Below are 18,526 nucleotides of genomic sequence, written 5' to 3'. Positions count from 1 at the left end.
ATATAAATACATTAAAAGTATTCTTAAGTTTAGCATATTTCTTAAAAAATGTAATAAAGCATATATTTATTACTAATGTACTTCTAGTACACTTAATATAAATACATTAAAAATATTCTTAAGTTTAGCATATTTCTTAAAAATGTAATTAAGTATATATTTATTACCAGTGTACTTCTAGTATACATTTAAAAAGTATGTTTAAATGAAATTTAACGTATTTTTAATACACTTCAAATAAGTATGTTGGAAATACAAATGTATTATAAACATACTATTTGTATTTTAATTTGTCATCCGGTTGAAGGTTCTTACGGCGCCACATGAAGTCAAACAAGCTTAATGTTTATTTTCAAACAACACACGTGACACACGTGACTAAACCTGATTGGTTGTTGTCATAATAACACGTCACGGTGCTATTTCAAAGCTGTTGTTGTTCAGTTCAGTTCAGTTCACGAGGTGCATGCGGTTGCTTGCATTAAACGTATAAACTGTTAAATTAGATGGCGACTCTGCATTAAACGTATTTATTTAATTAATCGGCGATCATGTTTCACCAGAGGACTTAGATAAAACAACTCGATTTAAAATGTGAGCAGTTTTAGTGCATCTGACGTCGCTTTTTGTTTGGAGATGAACGAGACAACACGAGGGTAAGTGATGACAGATTTTCGCATTTCTTTATTTAGTTAACTATTAAATAAGTAAAACATTAAAGTTGTCCTTATTTTAACCCAGCTTCTTTATGTAACGTTATGTCGGCGTCACGTGTGGTAATTGGAACATCGTTATTGTGTGACTAAGCATTTCTCTTAAGCATTTCAGAAATCATTAAAACCTTTCATTTTTTTAGCACAGCGACATAAATATGACCAACCAGAGCTAAGTAGACAGGAACGAATGAAGATACAACGCATAGAAATACTTATTATTGGTGGTAAGTTTGTTGTTGCTATTTGAATAAGATTAAGTTCACGTTTCAGTTTTTCTAATGTTTCTCTTGCAATGCTAACGTTAGTTTAAAATGAATGTTTGAGCTGTCTTACCTGAAAATACCATGATATGACCATATGGTTATTATAACTCCAGTAATGTTCAATGGCTAATGTATAGCAGTTCAATCTTGACAACCTTATTGTCTTTTTGTTTATTTTTAAATGTATTTCTAATTACATATGGACACAAAAATGACATTGTAAGAAGGGATACTTTCATGAGAGATTGTAAAACTGCCGAGGCTGGGTTTGATTATATTATATTGTCTTAAATATATTGTACTCAGGGTAAGTAATTCTTAAAAAGAAAACAAATTTTTAATCATTATACAACAGTTCTTTCTGGTTCTCGAATCTGATTGGCTAAGAGCTATGCGATATTGTGCTGATATCGGCACTGTAACCGCTTCACCTTTCATATCATTCCGCCACCTAGTGAATGGAGGTCCTAAGCCGGCTCATCTCTGAATGGAAAAACACAGACGCGCTGTGTGAATCACTCTCCGTGTGTCTCATTAGTTTACTAGCTCATAAATCAGTCTGTGAATCCCCAATCGGAAGTTATTATTCCTTCAAAGATCATCGCTCTTGGATGTTACGTTAAAGTTAATGGGAGAAATGTCTTGTCACATCGTGTGGACAATTAACACTTGGAAAGAGGAATATAAACACTCGTTTTTTTTCTGGAGCGATTCTTATCAGAACGCGAAAACACCGTGGAACTGCAGGTAAGCACCGCAGCTTTTAAATGTGGACATTGATCATTTACTTCGTGACGTGACTATTAAAACATGTTATGAGATATCGCCACTGGTATAACGTTATTTATAAGCGGCATGCAAAAACATCTCTCTGACACTTATAAAAAAACGTTTTATACAGTACTGACAAGAACAAAGTTTAATAATAATAATCGAGTGCTCGTATCACGTTAAGAATAAATGAGAAAGCAATAGTAACGTTATACAAGTAGTTTTATTTACCTCGCGCCAAAACAATAACAACACAAAAGACACTAAATATGAATTAAAAAACAAGTAATAGTTTGATCATGACACCAAATAGTGCTGATTTGATCTAATTTTGACGATCATAAACAAACAAGGCCAACATTTGAGCCAGGGTATCTCTGTCAGAGAAGTAGCACAGAAAGGGCGGTGGTCAGCGGGGCGAGTGAACACTGACGTCCGCTCATGCTTTGGTTCTCATTCGTACCGAATCTCACTAAGCATACGTTCAAACAGGCGCTATCTTTACTTATCGACTGCAGATTTAAATATAATACATATACATTCTCGACTGAACTAATCTTAAAACTACACTTTTTGACCAAGAAACGGTAATATAAAGTAACGGCTTTTCCGTCCATTGAGTTGTTATGAGCTTCAAAGCAGCCGAAAGTTTTACCTGTCATTCTGGCCGCCCTCAAATCCGTGGCGGAAGAAGTAGTTCTCAAACAAAGAGGCTTTTAAAATAACTCCGTTGTTGTTTTCTAGTTTTCGTTTTTCAAACGTGTGCCGTCGAACTGTTGTATAAAAGCAATATCGCTCTCGGAGTCGTGTGATATAGCTCTTCAGATCAACTGCTATTGACATTTTTGAATCAGGACAAATGTGGAGTGATTCAGAAGAAAAACGTTTGCAACACATCCATTCCAGGTGGCTAATTTCTGTCCTTTTGAGTTATTTTTTTTATTGTAAAGCTGTAAGGGACTTGGCCTAACCATCCTTGCATATACCATTTGGCAGGGCTCCAGACTAACTTTTTTTTACTAGAGGCACACATGGTAAATCAACATGCTAACCAAATATTCACATGTCTACTAATTTCCACTGTATCACTCATAAATACTTTAATTATAGATTCAGAAAGTACAATGTGCTGTTTAAAATTCAGTGTCATATCACAAAAAAAGGTCAAATTTGCTGGTTGCACATGTGCGACTGGATGTAAAATTCAGTGGCACACTCTCAAATTTAGGTGGCAAAATGCCACCATTTGATGGCAGTCTGGAGCCCTGTTTGGCATCATTTCTGATTTCCTTAAAGGAGTAGTCTACTCATTTTTAATATTAAACCATGTTATTACCTTAACTAAGAATTGTTGATACATCCCTCTATCATCTTAGTGCGTGCACGTAAGCGCTGGAGCGCGCTGCGACACTTCGATGGCATTTGGCTTGGCCCCATTCATTCAATGGTGCCAATCAGAGATAAAGTTGGAGGTGACCGGGCACATCAACGTTTTTCCTGTTTGGGACGGGTAGTTGTACGAGCAAGTTTGATGGTGCGGGATGAAAGGTAGCGCTTTTCTGGGCGGATTTGGAGGAGGAACTGTGTTTTGTGGCGTAATAGCACTTTTGGGAGTACTTCGATTCGGCGCAGTAACACCCTCCCTCTCCCATTATGAGAGGGAGAAGGGGAGAGGACTTTTCAGGCGAGCCTGTTCTAATCCTATCTTCATTCCCACTTGTAGAGTGCTGTGACAGATAAAACTGACACGGTTGATGAGGACACAGTCAAAGCTTTAAAAGGTAAACTGAAAAGTTAACAAAACTTCCATACATGCATATCTATGCCAATTTATTTTAAACATGGATTGCCAAATGTTCATTCATTATTGGTTAATTGGTATATTCTGTTTCGTTTTCACAGACCGTGTGATAAAGCAGTCTTCAATTACTAAGGTGTCTGAATTGCAAGAAGAAGTGACCCTCCACTTAAACATGTGACATCTAAACTGTTTTGTGTTTTGGTTCAGCTTTTTATAGGTTTATCTTAAGTTGGTTAAAAGCGGAGTGCACAATTTTTGAAAGCTAATGTTAACATTTGAAATTACCTAAACAAATATGCCTCTACCCCAATAGAATCTGGACCTTCTTTTGATAGACCCACCACACACATACGCAACCCCGGCAAGGATGTCAGTTAGTAGACACGCCCCTTACTGCTGGTTAGCTCCAAGTGTGTTTTGGTAGTCGCCCCATTCCCTTTTCCAAAGTGTTTTTCAAACATTGTGCATTTAAATTGCACTTAAACATTTTTTTTCAGTAACTTTTTAAGCAGAGAATTACATTATGATTATTATATAATCATTAGTTATGCCTATTTAGTGATTGCATATTCATAGTGTACTTTTCATTAATACATTTAATGTTAATGCTGTACAATTTGATAGAAGAAGCTCTGTAATTGCATTTCTCTGCTATTTGTTTTATATTGTTTCTGTTTGGACAATAGATTATGTATGTCTCTGTGCTTGATTAATTTACTTTAGATATTTTTGTAATGTACACAACACAATATGAAGTATATTAAATTGTTCTGTATTCAAAATCTTTGTATGTGCCTTAATATTTAATGATTTTAATATAACATTTTAAATATTAAAAACAGCTTTATAATAAAATAGTAGTGTAATGCTAATACATTTCTATTAATGTAATGCTAGTATATTTCTAATATGCTGAAGTACTATTAAAGTGTTCTTAAAGCACAGTTAAATTAAGCTTTAAATGTATTCTAACTGTATTTTTAAGTGTATGGGAAGTGCATTTCAAATGAATTTTAAAGAAGTACACTTAAATTGCACTAAATATATTTGAAGTTGTTCCAATTTAACACAATTTCAATATATTAAATATAATGCAAATAGATTAAAATTGACTTTAAATATATCTGGAAATGCATTTAATATATTTGAAGTGGGTTCAATATAATACATTTAATATGCATTTAGTATAGTAGCATTTAAATATATTAAGTATGTCCCAAAAAATACTATTTAAATATATTTCTTTTTCACCTGGGATATTAACAAGTGCCCAAGTATATCTGGCATCAAATTTAGTCTTTTATGTTTTTCTGTGATGATGACACTCTAATAATGACATTTTGTGTGCAACATGAGGAGTTCGGTGTGCGTTCACGTGCTCTCTGTTTCTCAATGAATTGGGATGAAACGTGAACGAACTCGTGTCAAATTGTATCCTTCATGTTTCTGAACTTGAGCAGAGTTTTACCATTAGAGGACTTCACGGAGCACCCGCGGCCTGTATGGTTCCGGGTTTGTATTTGAAATGGTCAGTCGGGTCCCGGTCAGTCATAGTTAAATTACTTCGGGTCCCAAGTCTGATTAATATTGTGTGTAAAACCTGAGTCAATCGGAGAATGGCCGTGAGCGCTACCGCGCTAAATCTCGCGTGCAGTTTCAGCGTGCCGACAGTTTCTATAGCGATAACAGCTGGCTCTTTTCTATTATTATTAATAAACCATATCTTTTCCAAAATCTACTGCACTGAACGAGCAAAGCTCAAGCTGACTCAAGATTTACAAAACGCAAAGCTGTAATGTAAAGTCCCCTGTCACTAACAGCAAGTACACTCTAAAAAAAAAGGTTCCTTGAGGTTCTATATAGAACCGTGGGGTTCTATACTTGGCCAATAGAACCTTTTACCAAAAAACGGGTTCCATATAGAACCCTTGGAGGGCAAAGAACCATTTTTATTAAAATGGTTCTATAATTCACGTTTTGTGACTGAAGTGTAAACTAAAGATTACACAATAATTGCAGACCTACACAACTCATTTACAAACCTATACAACTCATTCACAAACCTTTTTGTGTCAATGGTTGTGGTCAAATAAAGAGAGAGTCAACAAATAGGCTACTAATATTTATTGTACACTGTAAAAAATCCAACTAATGAAATGTTGGACGGGCAAAAATATATAAGTTAAACCAATTTTTTTTGTTTGAGCTAGTTGAGAAGATCTGTGTTTAAAATATTAAATGAATGGTTATTTTCAAATCCAGTCAACATTCAGAATGGCTAGTGTTGACGGAACTAATTAAGACAAATCAGGGAAATATGTGGACTTATGACAGCTATGTTTCCTGACAACAAAATGCTCATAATATTACTGTTATTTGGTCACAAAATGTAATTGTAAGAGTTGTTCATGCGTGAATGTATGTGCTTAAAGTTTAAATATGCGGTCGGTTAATAAAGATAGCGTCTATTTAAAAATGTGCTCGGACACTTTCGGACGTAGATGAGCTCCATATGAGCTCCAGAAAATCACAGACACTTAAGCGCTCACACCCCGCCCAGCGCAGCCTCTCCTCGGCAAGCCCATCAGACTGCTGGCTCTGATATCTCTGTGGCGTTTAAACATGCGATTTAATTCATTTTAATTTCTCATACTTAACAATGAAAGGGTTATGTTTTAAATCATATTTTAGGATTGCACTTAATTGATATTGCTGTTGAGTGATGTTTCATATCTTTTACATTTGTTATAACCGGACTGCATGCGAATTTGAACTTCAGAGCTGAAGGACCGGGTGAAGAAATAGTCCCAATATCATAACAATCTTAAATAAAACTTCTAAATATGCCCGTGTGTGTACCCGTGTGCGCGCGCGTGCGTTTGTATGTACAGTATGTGCGTGAGTTTTTAATTTAAAATGTCTTAACTTAACTTGGAAGGATCTGAATCACAGGTCATTTCATCTGAGATCATTCCGCATGTAACAGCCGGAATCACTCACTGTTTCCCACAACAACACAAGTCATCAGCCGTTTCCTCAAGTTCACGTCAGGTAAGTGTTTGTAAATAAATGTTAATTTTAGACTATATTAATTGGCAAAGACGCAAATACTCGACGTTTTTGTAAACATATAAGTTATATAAAGGTGTGTTATGTTATGTGACCGACTTAAAGTGTGTGTTATGTTATGTGTCCGAGTTAAAGTGGAGCTATTTCAGTTCAGATAATACCGGACAGGGTTTAGGACTCCGTCTTAATTATAATTGGGACATTTTTACAAACAAACCTTATAAAATACAATACTGGCGTGCATTTTGAGACAAAACAATAGCACTCATATGTTAACAGATGTCAGTATTTTAGTCAGTGATAAGTCCTGTCCGAGAAAACCGCCCAATAGTGTTTAATTCAATTACGTGTGATGTCTGAGGGAAATTTGGCAATTTTAGGGTATAAAATCTTTCACCGTCAAGCTTTATTATATTAAACATGTTATTTATGTATGTGTGTGTGTTTATATTCCTCTGTTTATTAAACCAGAGCGGTGATGATGAGAGGCAGACCAGACCACCACCATACGCGAAGATGAGCCTCGAGGCGTGACAGTTATTTTTTCAAACTGAGGAGTTCGGACTCCGGACCGGCATTTCTGCTTGTTTGTACCCTGAGGTAAACTTTCTACATTTTTGAAACGATATTACTGAAATATTTAGTATAATTAGTTAATATTTATTTTGTTAGAGTAGGTCTTGTGCTAAATAGTGATACTAGAAGCAACATTTATAATATTTACCTCAGTTAAAAAATACTGCTGGTAACGTTAAAGCACTGACGGGCTTCTTCGACCGTCAGTTATAAAAGCTCTGTTAAATACATTTTGTTCCGGGTTTACGTTACAGTCCTGTTTTATTTCTTTGTCATTTTAAATTAAATTGGAAAGCACTGTAAGACAGCTGTGTTGTAAGGAGACGAAATTCGAGACAGGGGTGTTATTTCAATGAAGCGCGTGGTCAAAAGAACCGGGTGGAAGGGAAATTATATGTAAATGTTTGTCGCAGTTTCAGACATATTCCGTGAGTATTTTTCGCTTGTTCACGAGTGTTTTATCAGGGTTGGAGCTAAACCTTGAAGGAAAGTGGAAACTGCTGGCCACAGTTAAGAACTTTCTGCTGGTCTGTATTATAAATGCACGATTGCTGTGCAGCGTTCGTATCTGCAACAAGTCTAGACATGCATGTTTTCTGTGATGCACATTGCACACAATTAATTAATGTGATGGTAGCTGTTAAGACACTTACATTTGACATTCAAATGTTTTAAAAAACCAAACGTGTTCAGGTTTTTATGTGTATTTCGTTTGTGGGTAACACTTTATAATAACTGCACACTATGAAGCATTAGTAAAGCATTAGTTAAGCATTACTAAATAGTCAATTCATCATTTATTAAACATTAATAGACATTAGTAAGTAGTTTATAAATGCTTTATTCTTGATTTATAATGCATATATTTAATGTGTTTAATAATTGTCTTTTCATGCTTTATTAATGATTAATTCATCATTTCTAAAATAAGTTTTACATTATTTACAAACCAGTTATTAAGGAGTTTTCAGTGGTTCATAAGATCATTTAGGAAGTGTAAGTAAATAATTAATAAACTATTTAAACATTCATTTATACATTTTATTATTTATACATATAGTACTAAGTTAGTCAGTGTGTTAATAAATGCTTCATTAACACATATTCCTACTGTAATTCATGGTTAATTCAGGTAGTTATAAAACATTTAGAAGTGGTCAGTTAACTATTTTTGTGAGCTCATCTAAAGTGAGCACTATTTATGCTTTGTAAAGGTTTTATAAACTAGATTTAAAGGCTCAGTTAACTTTTATACAGAAAAAGAAAACAATCACAACAAAGAGTAATACACAACATAGAAATATTTATTTCCAGATGCAAAAATTGTACAATTGTACACTTAATATAAAATGAAAAATAATCTTTTCAATATCACAAAAAATAAAAATCCTTGTACACCTCCAGTAAACATAAGCCTCTGCAATATGGTATAAAATGTTTTTTTAAAGTGCTACAGGAGTGCTAATGCAACATAAAAAATAAAAAATATACCATATAAAATACAACAAATAAAATAAATATTATAATAAAATATTTTACCGTGTAAAAACTACCTCAGTATTAACATTACAGAACGTTTCAAACACTTCAAAACAGCAGTGCAGATTGTGGACGTGTTTCAGTCCATTACACAACTTTTTGTGAAAACTTGAATACAGATCCTAGATCAGTTCACTTTCCTTTTAGAGGCAGCAGCTTACCGGAAGCCTTAAAGGCTTTGATAGTATCTTCTATAGCTGGATCCTCATGAATCACAGCAGCACATTGTGTGGCAAAAATACTGAGTTTAACCTCACTGCTGTGGGTTTTAAGGAGTTCCTTAAATTTGGAGGGAGCAGCGATGTACAATTCAGCAATCGGTGCATTGACTACGATGGTGTTCCGGTCCACCCCAACCTGCTTGAATGCAGCCAACATGGTCCCTCCTCTGCTGAAGTGTCGAAGAACTCTTTCATATCGGGCCACAACCTGCTTTGGTGTTTGAGCTGTAATTCAGAAAAAATAGAATTAGTGTTAGTATTTGGTTTTATTATTTTCGCACACCCTTTAACACACACTGCACATTGTTTCTATCTATAGTATGACACATTCCACAAACTTCAGAATAAAGAGAGCCGACCACTTCAGTTTCACCCAGATAATTAGAGCATTCCAATGTTAAATGAAGCCATTAAATAAGTCACATATGGACTTCAGTTATTTATCATACAGTTGTGTACTTTTTTTGTTTTTTATTTGATATAATCTGATTTGTTGGTTTGTTTACATAGTACTTTAGCTAATCAAAGGCAGAAGCTGCTGTAGTTGTAAAGTCTAGTAATTGGTAGCTTATTTAGTTATGATTTAATGCAATAAATGTATCTCATTTGGAGAGTCAGCTGACATTGGCTTAAAGGAACAGTCTACTCATTTTCAATGTTGAAATATGTGGTTACCTTGACTGGGAATTGTTGATGCATCCCTCTATCATTTGTGTGCGTGCGCGTGGGCGCTGGAGCGCGCTGCGACGCTTCGACAGCATCCAGCCCAGCCCCATTCATTCAATGGTACCATTTAGAGATAAAGTTAGAAGTGACCAAACACATCAACGTTTTTCCTATTTAAGACGAGTAGTTATACGAGCAAGTTTGGTGGTACAAAATAAAACGTAGCGCTTTTCTCAGCGGATTTAAAAGAGGAACTATATTGTATGGCGTAATAGCACTTATGGGAGTACTTCGACTCGGCGCAGTAACACCCTCCCTCTCCCATTATGAGAGTGAGAAGGGGAGCGGACTTTTCAGGCGAGTCGAAGTACTCCCAAAAGTGCTATCACGCCACAAAATATAGTTCCTCCTCTAAATCTGCCCAGAAAAGCGCTACGTTTTATTCTGTACCACCAAACTTGCCCGTACAACCACTCGTCTCAAATAGGAAAAACCCTGATGTGTTTGGTCACTTCCAACTTTATCTCCTAATGGCACCATTGAATGAATGGGGCCAAGCCAAACGCCACCGAAGCGCCGCAGCGCGCTCCAGCGCACACGTGCACGCACACAGATGACAGAGGGATGCACCAACAATTCCCAGCCAAGGCAATAACATACCTCAACATTGAAAATGAGTAGACTATTCCTTTAACTTAGCACCCTCTCTATACATTATTACTATGCTCACTAGTATGGTTTAATGCAACACATCCTCACCCCATGTCGTTAATATTTGACGACACTTGACCATTCGTCATTTTTTGACGAACTGGGGACTTCAATACTATTAGGTCCGTTGCATTCTCTTTCCTATTTTCTTACCATTTTTGCGTCGGTTTAGGGTTAGATTACGCTAAATTAAACAGTGTACGCGAAATTAAACAGTTGTCACCTGGCGTTGGGGTTAGAGTTAGGTATGACAGTTGTCACCTGGCGTTGGGGTTAAAGTTAGGTTTGGGTAGGGATGTCATTATGTAAATCTAACCCTAAACCGACGCGAAAATGGTAAGAAAATAGGAAAGAGAATGCAACGGACGTAATAGTATTGAAGTCCCCAGTTCGTCAAAAAATGACGCGAAAGGTATACCCTCCCCGTCACATATTGACGAATGGTCAAGGGGTGAGGATGGGTTGGGTTTAAAATTAGCCTCTGTATTCTGCTGCTTATGTTGTCCATAAATTTTTCTGTGTTTTCTCCTGCATATTAATGTAAAGCTGCTTTAAAACAAATAAACAATTGTGAAAAGCGCTATATAAATAAAATTGAATTAAATTTATGCTGCCTTCAAGTGCTATCAAAAATTTGACAATTCCCACTTCTAAAGTCGTGATTACGAACTCATCGCATTCAGCTTTCGAAATGGTTGGGCGTTCATGATGTGCATTTTCTTACCTAGAAAAGTTGTATTTACAATAGCTCCAAGAGCATGTGAAGGCAGCATAAGTTACCCTGTCATTTTGTTTTAAATTTTTTACAAGGATTTAACTAAACACTAAATAAGTATATAAGCTGATGTAATCCCAGATGCATTTTCTATGAGACACACACACACGGTGACATCATGCAGGAAGAACCAAGAGAAACAAGTGGAAAGGGTAAAAATATCATTCTAACCTCTCTGACGTGTCTTTGTTTCCATTTTCTTCGACTTCTTCCCATACTTTTTCCCTTTCCCCTTTCTTTTCACCCTTTTCTTCTTCCTGTCCCCCTCTGATGAGGATATAGAGGAGTCAGACATAGAATCAGAGGAAGATTCTGAGCTGTCACGACAGGAATCTGAAGACAGGGGAATTGTATTCTTTGAAATGGTGTCCCCTCTTTTAAGAGCTGTTAAAATTGACACAAATATGTACATAAGTCTGACAGCTTGCATCACGTGGTACGTAAGAACACAAAGCTTGACTCAAATAATAACACAAACTCAATTTTACTATTATTTAAATACATATTGTGTGTTGTGAGCCTTACCTGAGGCCAGATGCTCTTTTAGATAGTCTCTCTCCTTGGTCAGCTCATCAATCTTGTCTTTTTGCCAATATATTTTCAGTTTACACATATCCCGCTCATGAGATTTTCTTTTGTATGCCAGATGTGCAGTGGGGGCCGTGGGTACACCTATTTAAAAGTAACTATACATTATTGAATGAACTGTGAAAGTTCTGTTAACCTTCTTGTTGTCTATCAAACTCTCGTCACATCCCTGAACATTACACAAAGAGAGTCAAAAAATGTCTTTAAAGCGTAACTAAACCCCTGGTCAGAGCCCGACTCCACCCACAGGCAATATTTGAAAAATGCAAGAAAAGTGGGCAGATCCCAAGGAGATAGAGGGGACGAACTAAGTGTGTGGTGAGATCGTAACAAGTGCGTGTTGATCTTGAACCTGCCTACGTCACGAATCATTTTTTGGACCCACCCTCCAACAGGAAAATTCAACTGCAGTAGCCACCGTTTAACCTGAAGAGGGCAGCACTCAGACGTTTTTACACCATATATTGTAGTATTAAAACACTTTATATCCAAATGTCAAAAAATCAATGAACAGCACTAATAAAGCCCCATTCGTACAGATTATTAACTAAAAAAAGTTGGTTTAGGGTTTAGTTACGCTTTTAAAAAATCATCTACTGACATCCAGGCTTCTGCCTAGAATGCATCGCAGCAACCAATCCCCCCCCCCCCCCCGCGCGTCTCGCTGGCATGAGTACTTCGATTAGCTTGCTATCCATCATTAATTATGTGTGCAAGTAAACAGAGTAACATACTTACCACTAGTGCCACCGACGGAAGTCTCATCCAATGCATCCATCTCCACGCTGGCGTTCCGTTTGGCCCGGGTCCGCACGCATTTTCTACTTTTTTCGGAGTTCTCCATGTCATAAACAAACTGCTGCTGCACATGCACTTTCCTTGTCCCCTGTTGATGACGTTCGAGAGCGCGAGTTTTCATTTGTCCCACATTGATTACGTTTGACAGCGGGAGCGCGATTTCTCCCTCCTATTTGATCACAAACTAGCTATAACTATATCACTGGGATCGAAGGCAATTGTTAAATAAAAAATTAAATTAAATAAAAATGAGCAGATTAAGCCGGCTAAAGAAGCTTATTAATGAGCACAGCTCTACAAAGAAATCCCTGAAGATGATTAATTGGCTTCAGAAAAGGAAACTTCTAAAAACAAAAATTAAATGCAGAATTTGTCATCGGGACATGAAAATGAAGAAAAGGACGAACAGTAGAGACCAATATGCTTGGTAAGACACACACGCACGAACGCACACACACGCACGCACACACACACACACACACGCTATACACATACATACATACATACATACATACATACGTACATACGTACATACATACATATAGTTTTTTGTGTGTGTGTGCGCGTGTGTGTGTGTGTGTGTGTGTGTGTGTGTGTGTGTGTGTGTGTGTGTGTGTGTGTGTGTGTGTACACACTGTATACATACATGCATATATAAAATGTGCATCACACTGAAAGATTTTTTTTACAATAGGATTTGTCGACAAGCAGGAGCACATGAGGGAAGGGCAAAACAAATTTCGGTCAGGCACAAATCAATATTCAGTGGATCAAAGGTCTCCTTCAATAGGTGGATGCAATTCCTGTACAGGTAGGAATACAACTGTAATATATAATTAACTCACATTGTCACTGTTCTCTTTGTAATTTGCATAAAATAATGCATGTGTCAATTATTTTACATAAAGGCATTCATAACCATAACATGTTCTATTTGTTTTTACAGGTTTTCTCAGGGTCTGCGGTTACGGCAGATAGACATGATGGATGACAGCATTGCAGGCAGTTCGGCAACTCTTAGTAAAATGGCAAAGAAAATAAGGGAAGTCTGTGTCACAGCAGTTGAAAGGATGCGAAGGCGTACAGGTCAGCTGATTGGTGGAAGAAGGGAGTTTGTTGTGATCGACGAAAGCCATTTTAGGCACAAAAGAAAGGTATGTTATAGCAATAGCAACTTTAAATAAATGTGAAATATAGGTCCCAAAGTTATTATGTTATTATAATGTATCTGTTTACCTCTGTGTTTGTTGTGTTTTTCTCTATTAGTATGGTAGAGGAAGAATGGCTGGTGGGTGGAAAAGAAAGAAGTGGGTCTTTGGTATGTTAGGTGTGAGACATCATCAGCAGAAAAAATCCAGAAAACCTATTCTACGTCTTCTGGAGAGAAGATCTCGAAATGATCTAGTCCCTTTGATTGTGCATCATGTAAGGCCTGGGTCTTCAATTCTGAGTGACGAGTGGCGTGCCTATAACATCCTCCCTGCACTAGGGTACAACCATCACACTGTCAACCACAGCAGGTGGTATGTAGATCCCCACACTGGTGCCCATACCCAACATATTGAGAGGGCCTGGAGATCTTACAAGGAGCAGATCTGGAGGCTTAGGGGAAATCGTACTGAGAGTTTGCTTTCTGACCACCTTGCAGTGATAGAGTGGAATGAATGGCTGGCAAAGAAACACTATGATGGTGCATTTGGCAGACTGATTCATGACATTTCAAGAATGTACAAGTAGCATTATTTAGTCACTGTAACAAGCATAAGAGTACTTTATATAAGAATTTATATAAAACGTAATTGTCAAATATTTGTTTCTCCGTTATTTTGTTGCTTTTTTATATTTACTTTCTTTGTTGTTCATTTTGTAGCTTTTTGCTTTTTATGATATTGCAGAGGTTTATTTTTCATTTTATATGAAGTGTACAATTGTACAGTTTAAGTTTTGCATCTTGAAATAAATATTTCTATGTTGTGTATTACTCTGTGTTGTGATTGTTTCCTTTTTCTGTTTAAAAGATAACTAAGCCTTTAAATCTCCTTTATAAAAGCTTTACAAAGCATAAATAGTCCTCACTTTAGATGAGCTCACAAAAATAGTTAACTGACCACTTCTAAACGTTTTATAACTACCTGAATTAATCATGAATTACAGTAGGAATATGTGTTAATTAAGCATTTATTAACACACTGACTAACTTATTACTATATGTATAATTAAATAAGAGGTATAAATGAATGTTTAAATAGTTTATTAATTATTTACTTACACTTCCTAAATGATCTTATGAACCACTGAAAACTCCTTAATAACTGGTTTGTAAATAATGTAAAACTTATTTTAGAAATGATGAATTAATCATTAATAAAGCATGAAAAGACAATTATTAAACACATTAAATATATGCTTATTAATCAAGAATAAAGCATTTATAAACTACTTACTAATGTCTATTAATGTTTAATAAATGAAGAATTGACTATTTAGTAATGCTTAACTAATGCTTCATAGTGTGCAGTTATTATAAAGTGTTACCGGTTTGTGAAGTGTAATTTATATGCTTTTTATCCTCACAGATAACCATGGTTAATAAATGGTCAGACACGTCACTGGCTTTAAAATATAAACCCCATTGATGCAAAACGGTAAGGTGCTTAAAAGGCCCTTGTAAACCTGACTTCTGTCACTAATGTTCTTCAAAGAGCAAAATAAAAGAAATCTGTTTTGTAGCTTTAATGATAATCCTTACTGTATGTATTTCATTTAGAATTTAGCATTAAAGACTGTAAAGTGTTTGAGGATTTAATTTAAATTCTGTATATTTCACACTATTTTTTTTATTGAACATTGTGTTTTGAAAAATACTACATCACTAGTCAATTTCAACTTCAAGTTAATGTAGACTTTAAGGAACTTGTTTGTCTGAAAGTGGATATATAAAGATTTTGTGTTTTAAGATGCTGCATGGAATGACAATGTGGTTTGGAACAGACTTGGTGAAGAACACGGAAACATCTCTTAATAAAATGGCCCCAAACATCATCAGGAGTGCAAAAGAAGGAAGTAAAAAACATCTCTACGCCAATCTCATTGGAGAGGAAACCACAGAAGGTGCTTGTTCTTTGTCCAGTGTAAAGTAGCCTTATTTGCATAGTCAATGTAAAGGTTCTAGCACCTATAAATTGTATAAGTGAAAATATGAAAATAATGTTAGTGTAAACTTTTTCCTTGCCATTGAAGAGTAAACTTGTTAATTAAGAGACGCTGGCTGAGAAAGAGTTAAAGTTTACCCACAAATGAAAATTGTCGTCACTTTCTTCAGCAGAACACAACAGAAGAAATTTTGAAAAAGTATGGTAATCGAACAACAATGGTGCCCATTGACCTGCATTGGTTTTGTGTCCATTAAATTGCTAGCAGAGTTGTTCGGTTACAGACATTCTTCAAAATCTTTTTTGTGTTAGTGTTCTGCTGAAGAAAGAAAGCTGTGAATGTTTGAAATAACGAGTGAGTGAATGAGTTTTCTTTTTTGAGTAAAATGTCCCTGTAATTGATATCTGTACCTAATGTACAATAATTTGTATCTTTGTAGGTCTGGTGAGGAATGCTGCTGTTATTGCAAGCATTATTTCAAGAAAATCCCAGCTTCCTTGACTGTGTAAATAGTGTAGGTATAGTCTTCTGTAATTTAGTTAGCATTTGAGGCACTTTATTTAAAGTAACATTCAATGCAAATATAAAAATATTACTCTGTTTACCCTTAAATAGCATACAGCTCCACATCAATTATTATGAGTCTTGTTGGTTCGTTGAGTGTCGCTTGCCTAGTTGTCATACTTTATTTGTGTTATTATGGGATAATTTTAAGTCTATTTGATGGCTTCTGTTAATTGGTAAAAAGCACTTAAAAGGTGAAATGTTTGTTTTACAGGAACCCAAAGGTCCCACACCAACCATAGTGTTCAACGGCTCTCCTGATCTTCTCAAATCTGAATGTATCAACTTTATAATGGACAATGTGAACTTAATATGTGGAAGACATTGACATCACAGGCTGTGGAATGACTGTGTCACAGGTCGGAGAAGCGGACCGCCCCTGTCGCGGAGCATGCTCCTCCTAGTTCCACCTCGAGGAGGTCCCAAAGCACCCCAATGACCAGACAAACCAGAGATAAGTAAAATATAGAAATAGAAACTTTATTTAAATTATTTAAAACTAAAGTGGGGAATGAGAAAGGGAATCTAAAAATCTCGCTTCTTGCCCTCGCTTCTTTTTTTTCTCCTCAATGTTCAATACCCTTTTGCCATTAAGCACACAGTGACTTTAATTTATAAAATATATGCTTAAGTTTTAATACCTGTACAAAACAAATGTACAATCAACTTGTGTAAATTGTCATTCTATTTAATAGATTTATCATGAATTTTCTTTAAATGCATTGTGATTTCGGTAACACTTTACAATAAGGTTCATTAGTTAACATTAGTTAATGTATGTGAACAAACCATAAGCAATACATTTGTTACAGTATTTATTCATCTTTGTTAATGTTAGTTAATAAAAATTTAAGCTTTAATTGCTTGTTCATGTTAGTTCAGAGTGCATTACCTAATGTTAACAAGATTTTAATAAAGTAATTGTTGAAATTAACATTAACAAAGATTAATAAAGGCTGTATAAGTGCAGTTCATTATTAGTTCATGTTAACTAATGTAGCTAACTAATGTTAACTAATGAACCTTATTGTAAAGTGTTACCGTGATTTCTTTTCATCATTTCAGACACATGTAAAAGTTACTAAAAATTAGTACTGCATATACTGTACAGTATCTATGCGTAAGGGAAATAACTTGAACAAAATTTTTAATGTATAGTGTAATTAAGAGTTTAGCTGTTTAATACAGAGATGCAATTTATTTATATATATTATTTATATATAAACGTATGTATGTTTATTAAAAAGTGAAAATGCTTAATGGAAATAATTAAATAACTAAATGGTTGAATGTAATGAGACATTTTAAATGTAAACTAAAGTTTTGCTGTCTAATACAGAATAAAGAGATGTGATTTTAAGTAATTTTTATAGATTTATATTTCTGTATAATACAATTAATAAATAGTAAACTTTTATAATTTTCTAGATCGGTTATAATTTCTTATCAATAATAAATTACTCATAATAATAAAGAACCTTTAATGGTTCTAAATAGAACCATCTAACTTTGATTCAAAGAACCATTTGGGGTTCTTTTTAAGGAACCCATTAAAGTGGTTCTATATTGAACCATTTGGGGGTTCCATATATGAAGCGGGTGATAGAACCATTTCTGGTTCGATATAGAACCATTTTTTTAAGAGTGTAGACTTTTCAATCTGAAATAATGAGTGGATTTAGCTTTTTTTAATCGGCAAGAGAGAAATAGAAAGAAAAGCACTTTTCCTGCTTCTGCTCTATCTAATAGAAATAAAGGGGCAGTTTCCCGGACAGGGATTAGACTAGTCCTAGACTTAAACACTTTTAAGAGCTCTCCAAACTGAAAACAACTTGCACTGACATATCTTAAAATACATCAGTGCCCTTTGTTTTACCTCAAAATGCACACAGGTAATGTTTATAGTAAGGCATGTTTGTTAAAACTAGTTATATTTCCTAATTAAACTAAGGCCTAGTCTCTGGATTAAGCTAATCCTGGTCTGGGAAACCGCCCCAATAACCATTATTACACCAGTCACATTTATAATCTATAGACCTGCACTGTCTATCATTAATGTACTATATTATTGTATTTAACAGAGTTTGATAAAAGGGGTCATCTAATTGCTTCATAACAGTTTTTATTTTTGCATAAAGACATAAAGTAACATCAAACTACATTTAACTTGTTGTGTTTCTTTTCTTTAAAATTGTATATCTACTTCAATCAGTCACATAGGAAAAAGTTGACTACGTTTACATACTGTGAATCGTTTTTTTAAATCGAAAATCGTTTTTGAATCGAATCTTGAGCCAAAAAATCCGAATCGAATC

The 18,526-nt window shown here is 35.3% G+C and overlaps 2 protein-coding genes and 2 long non-coding RNA genes across 4 annotated transcripts; 3 read left to right on the top strand and 1 right to left on the bottom strand.

The window, feature by feature from the left end:
* The first annotated feature begins 306 nt into the window (after positions 1-306).
* On the top strand, positions 307-4,830 carry LOC129427692 (uncharacterized). Its single transcript, XR_008638705.2, has 5 exons — positions 307-656; positions 857-940; positions 2,576-2,656; positions 3,474-3,531; positions 3,653-4,830. It is a non-coding gene; the product is annotated as an uncharacterized lncRNA (long non-coding RNA).
* Positions 4,831-5,099: 269 nt separating this feature from the next.
* LOC129427045 (uncharacterized) lies at positions 5,100-17,575 on the top strand. The gene is made up of 7 exons (XR_012373090.1): positions 5,100-6,602; positions 7,092-7,220; positions 15,071-15,139; positions 15,452-15,605; positions 16,087-16,161; positions 16,426-16,889; positions 17,050-17,575. It is a non-coding gene; the product is annotated as an uncharacterized lncRNA (long non-coding RNA).
* On the bottom strand, positions 8,568-12,615 carry LOC129427798 (uncharacterized). The gene is made up of 4 exons (XM_055184555.2): positions 12,435-12,615; positions 11,634-11,780; positions 11,280-11,492; positions 8,568-9,181 (listed from the first exon to the last, which is right to left on the bottom strand). The coding sequence occupies exons 1-4, from the start codon at positions 12,613-12,615 to the stop codon at positions 8,868-8,870; spliced, it is 855 nt and encodes a 284-aa protein (XP_055040530.2). The 3' UTR covers positions 8,568-8,867.
* Positions 12,743-14,610, top strand: LOC129427385 (uncharacterized). The gene is made up of 4 exons (XM_055183822.2): positions 12,743-12,921; positions 13,189-13,305; positions 13,441-13,648; positions 13,761-14,610. The coding sequence occupies exons 1-4, from the start codon at positions 12,743-12,745 to the stop codon at positions 14,229-14,231; spliced, it is 975 nt and encodes a 324-aa protein (XP_055039797.2). The 3' UTR covers positions 14,232-14,610.
* Positions 17,576-18,526: the final 951 nt, after the last annotated feature.

The sequence above is a fragment of the Misgurnus anguillicaudatus genome, chromosome 14 (assembly GCF_027580225.2).
Source record: "Misgurnus anguillicaudatus chromosome 14, ASM2758022v2, whole genome shotgun sequence".
NCBI lineage: Eukaryota > Metazoa > Chordata > Actinopteri > Cypriniformes > Cobitidae > Misgurnus > Misgurnus anguillicaudatus.
This window is presented reverse-complemented; position numbering and strand designations above follow the sequence as displayed.